Source organism: Aphelocoma coerulescens (assembly GCF_041296385.1).
Source record: "Aphelocoma coerulescens isolate FSJ_1873_10779 chromosome Z unlocalized genomic scaffold, UR_Acoe_1.0 ChrZ, whole genome shotgun sequence".
NCBI lineage: Eukaryota > Metazoa > Chordata > Aves > Passeriformes > Corvidae > Aphelocoma > Aphelocoma coerulescens.
Genome location: NW_027184085.1, coordinates 48,024,314 through 48,027,694, shown reverse-complemented (window position 1 = coordinate 48,027,694; position 3,381 = coordinate 48,024,314). Strand labels below are relative to the sequence as shown.

The following is a 3,381-nucleotide window of genomic DNA, read 5'->3' as shown; positions in this document are numbered from 1 at the left end:
GATGAAAAGGCACCATGTGCCTCTTGTGTTCCAGAAAATAAAGTTTTCCCCTATATAAGCCAATTTTTCTAGGCTACAGACAGAGCTGGGCTGACCTCAGGATCAAAGTAATTTAGGCTGTAAGTACCTCCACAGACCTCAGGATCAGGTCTCCACTCAAAACAGGTCCAAATTCAACACTGGCTACAACTTCAGAGGCAGATCAGGCTCCGTCCAATCAAGTTGGAAAGACCTCCAAGGGCGGAGGTCCCACAGCCTCCCTGTGTCCCTCTTCCAGGGGCTGGGCATGCTCATGGTAGTTTTTGTAGTTCCACCACGGTTCTCACCCCTGCAGCACAGAGCACAACACTGGAAGGATGTGACTTGATGCGTTTTCCTGCACCCCTGGCATCCAAACCTTCTCCAGCTTTGGCCACACTTGCTGGTGTGAAGCCTGGGGCTAAAGCAATAGCCATCAGGGACATGCCACCACATTAGTGCCATGCAATCTGCTTTTGCAGCTTTGCCTGCATGAGGCCGGGGAATGCTTCCTCCTGTCTCCCTCCTTCACCTCACCAACAAACATTTAATTCTCTAAAACAAAAAAAATCAACAGCAGAGAGACATTTAAACGTGAAATCTTCCTGGGGCCCAGTTGGGTGTGCCGGGAAGGTGGGAGCCTGGCAGGAAGCTTTGAGCACCTGCCCCAGGAAAGGCTGCAGAAGAGGAATAGACTGTTTGCCCCATCCAGGTACTTGGGAGTCCCCAGGACTTTTTTGCCGAGAGCAGACAAGGCTGGGTAGGACACCCCAGGTCACCAGGGCTGACTGCGACACTGCTTGCCAGGAAGCCCGGGCAGATGGGAGAATGCGGAGGTGCAGCCCAAGGTTCTTCAGCATCTTCCCGGGCGGCCCCGGGAACAGCGGTGCCGGGTGGCCCCCACAGTCCGCCCTCTGCCGGGCTCCGGTCCGCGCTGTCGGGCCTCTCCGGGATGGGTCAGAGCGCCTGGACGAACCTGTCGGGGCCTCCAGGGTAGGTGCCGTGCCGTGGTGCGGGCTCGGCGGCGCCCAGCTGCCCTCCGGCGCCGTAGGCTTGCGGCAGCGGCGGATAGGGCGCGGGGGAGCGGCGGCCGTAGAGCGCAGCGGGGCCGGGCGAAGAGGCGGGCAGCACGATGCGCCCCGACGGCGCGTACAGCGGCCCGTGGCCCGAGGGCGCATAGGGCCCGGGGGCGGTGGGCAGCGGGGCGTAGGCGTGGGGCAGGGCGGCGGAGGCGCAGCCCTGCGCGGGGAAGGTGGCGGCGAAGGCGCAGGAGGCGGCGGCGGGTGCCGGGGGCAGGTCGGCGGGGGGCGGCGGGGCGGGCAGCGGGACGAGGCGGCAGGGAGCGGCGGGGCGCTCGGCGAGGAAGGCCGGGTAGGTGGAGAGGTCGCTGCGCTTGAAGCGTTTTCTGCGGCGGAGGAAGGACCCGCTCTCGAACATGTCGCGGGCGTGAGGGTCCAGCGTCCAGTAGTTGCCCTTTCCGGGGCGGCCGGGCTCCCGTGGCACCTTGACAAAGCAGTCATTGAGGGTGAGGTTGTGGCGGATACTGTTCTGCCACTTGCGGGGGCTGTCGCGGTAGAAGGGGAAGCGCTCGGTGATGAAGCGGTAGATGCCGCCGAGCGTCAGTCGCCGCTCGGGCGCCTGCCCGATGGCCATGGCGATGAGGGCGATGTAGCTGTACGGCGGCTTGCCCCGCTCCGCCGGACGCTTGCGGCGCCGCCGCCCGCCCCGCGCCCCCGCCGCCGCCGCCGCCGCCGCCTCCTCTCCCGGCGGCACCGCGTCCGCCTTCAGCGGCGGGGGCGGCGGCGGGGGGCCCGGCGGCAGCCGGTTCTCGGCTGTCATGTGGCCGTCGGAGCGGCTCCGCGCCGCACCGAGCCGCGCCGGACCGAGCCGAGGAAGCGCAGCGCGCCGCGGCCGCGGCTTTTATGCGGCGGTGTCCGGCGGCTCCGCGCCCGGGCGGCCGGCACTCCCCCTGCTACGCCCCGCCGCCCGGGAGGCGCAGGCAGGGCCGGGCGTGCCGCCGCTGCCGCCGCGGGTAGGGGCAGCGCCCTGCCCAGCACCTCACGCCCGCCCCTCTCCGCTGGGCCCCGTACCCAGTGCCGTCGGGGCGCCGCGGACCCGCCGCCGTCGGGAGCGCACAGCTCCGAAGGACTGACGGGCACCGGGCGGAGCGGGGGCATCTCCAAGATCGCGGTGCGGGTGTCCGGGCACGGGCATTTAACGCGCCTTCCCGCAGGGCTCGGCGCCGTCGGGGCCGGTTGTGCTGGCGGCCGCGGGGAGAGGTGGAGCGACGAGCGGCCGCCGCTGTCGGAGGGGATGCTGCCGGTCCGCGCGGGACAGTCGGCCCCAGACAACGTTGCCCAGGGAGCCCCACGCTCCTTTGCGGAAATCAAGCTGTCGAAACAGACTAGGCTGGAAAAAACCACCTGGTGACAGATCTGCGTGGGGAGCGATAGTAAGTGTGGGCTTAGGCTATGCGGTTTGCGTGCAGAGCTGCTACGTAGAATACACTGAGGCTACGGCCCTCATCGCTGGTCCTCAGCAACTATTTGGCACGGGGCTGGGTCCCGTGCCCCTGCTTTATCCCTGACCTGCTGACCTGCTCGTCCCTGATCCTTATGCCACAGGACCCCAGAGGTCCATGATCCAACCAGGAAGGATGCCAGGCTCTCCACAGGTTAATGCCAGGACATACCTGCTAGCTCCCTCATGTTTGCTCACATACTTGGGGCTGAGGGTCAGACCCCAGATGAATGCTTGCCCAGGACTTGAACCCTTTTGACACACACCCACAGGCCTGGGGACAGCACAGCCTCCTCACCTGTTCGCATGATATTCCTTGCAAGCCAGAATATAAAGGAGATGTCAGGGTGTCCTAGAGGTGAGATGGAAAGTGTGTGCAGGTGTGCACAGGCATGTGTGTGCATGGAAGGGTGTGCGTGCACAGGTACATGGGTGTGTGAGGGCACTGGTGTGGGGGTGAGGATGTGAGTGAGAGTTTGTGGGTGTGCAGTGACAGGCGAGTGTGCCTACAAACAAATGCCAGCACACACAGGTACGTGGCTGGAGCCGATGCTTGCATGTGGGCACATAGGCAAGAAACAGACGTGGGTAGATGTATGTGCAGAGAGGTGGATGTGCACAGGTGTACAGGTGCATGGCCGTACACCTCATCCTGCCCACGTCGTAGCATCTTCTGCCAATTCTTCCAGAACTCAGGTCACCAGTGCACTGCTGAGTCTATCTTTGTAGGAGAAGCTTTCCCGAAGCCCTCTTGGGCATTGCACAAATGATTTTTAAGGGAGCAAAGGGAGGTAAGAGTTGTTTATCCTGGTGAAACACAGCTCCCTTGGAGGTGTCCAACAG

General features: G+C 64.2%; 1 protein-coding gene across 1 annotated transcript; it reads right to left on the bottom strand.

Annotated features, from left to right (window-relative positions):
• Window positions 1–975: 975 nt before the first annotated feature.
• FOXE1 (forkhead box E1) lies at window positions 976–1,857 on the bottom strand. Its single transcript, XM_069002356.1, has one exon. It carries the CDS (start codon window positions 1,855–1,857, stop codon window positions 976–978), a length of 882 nt encoding a protein of 293 aa, XP_068858457.1.
• Between the last annotated feature and the right edge of the window lie 1,524 nt (window positions 1,858–3,381).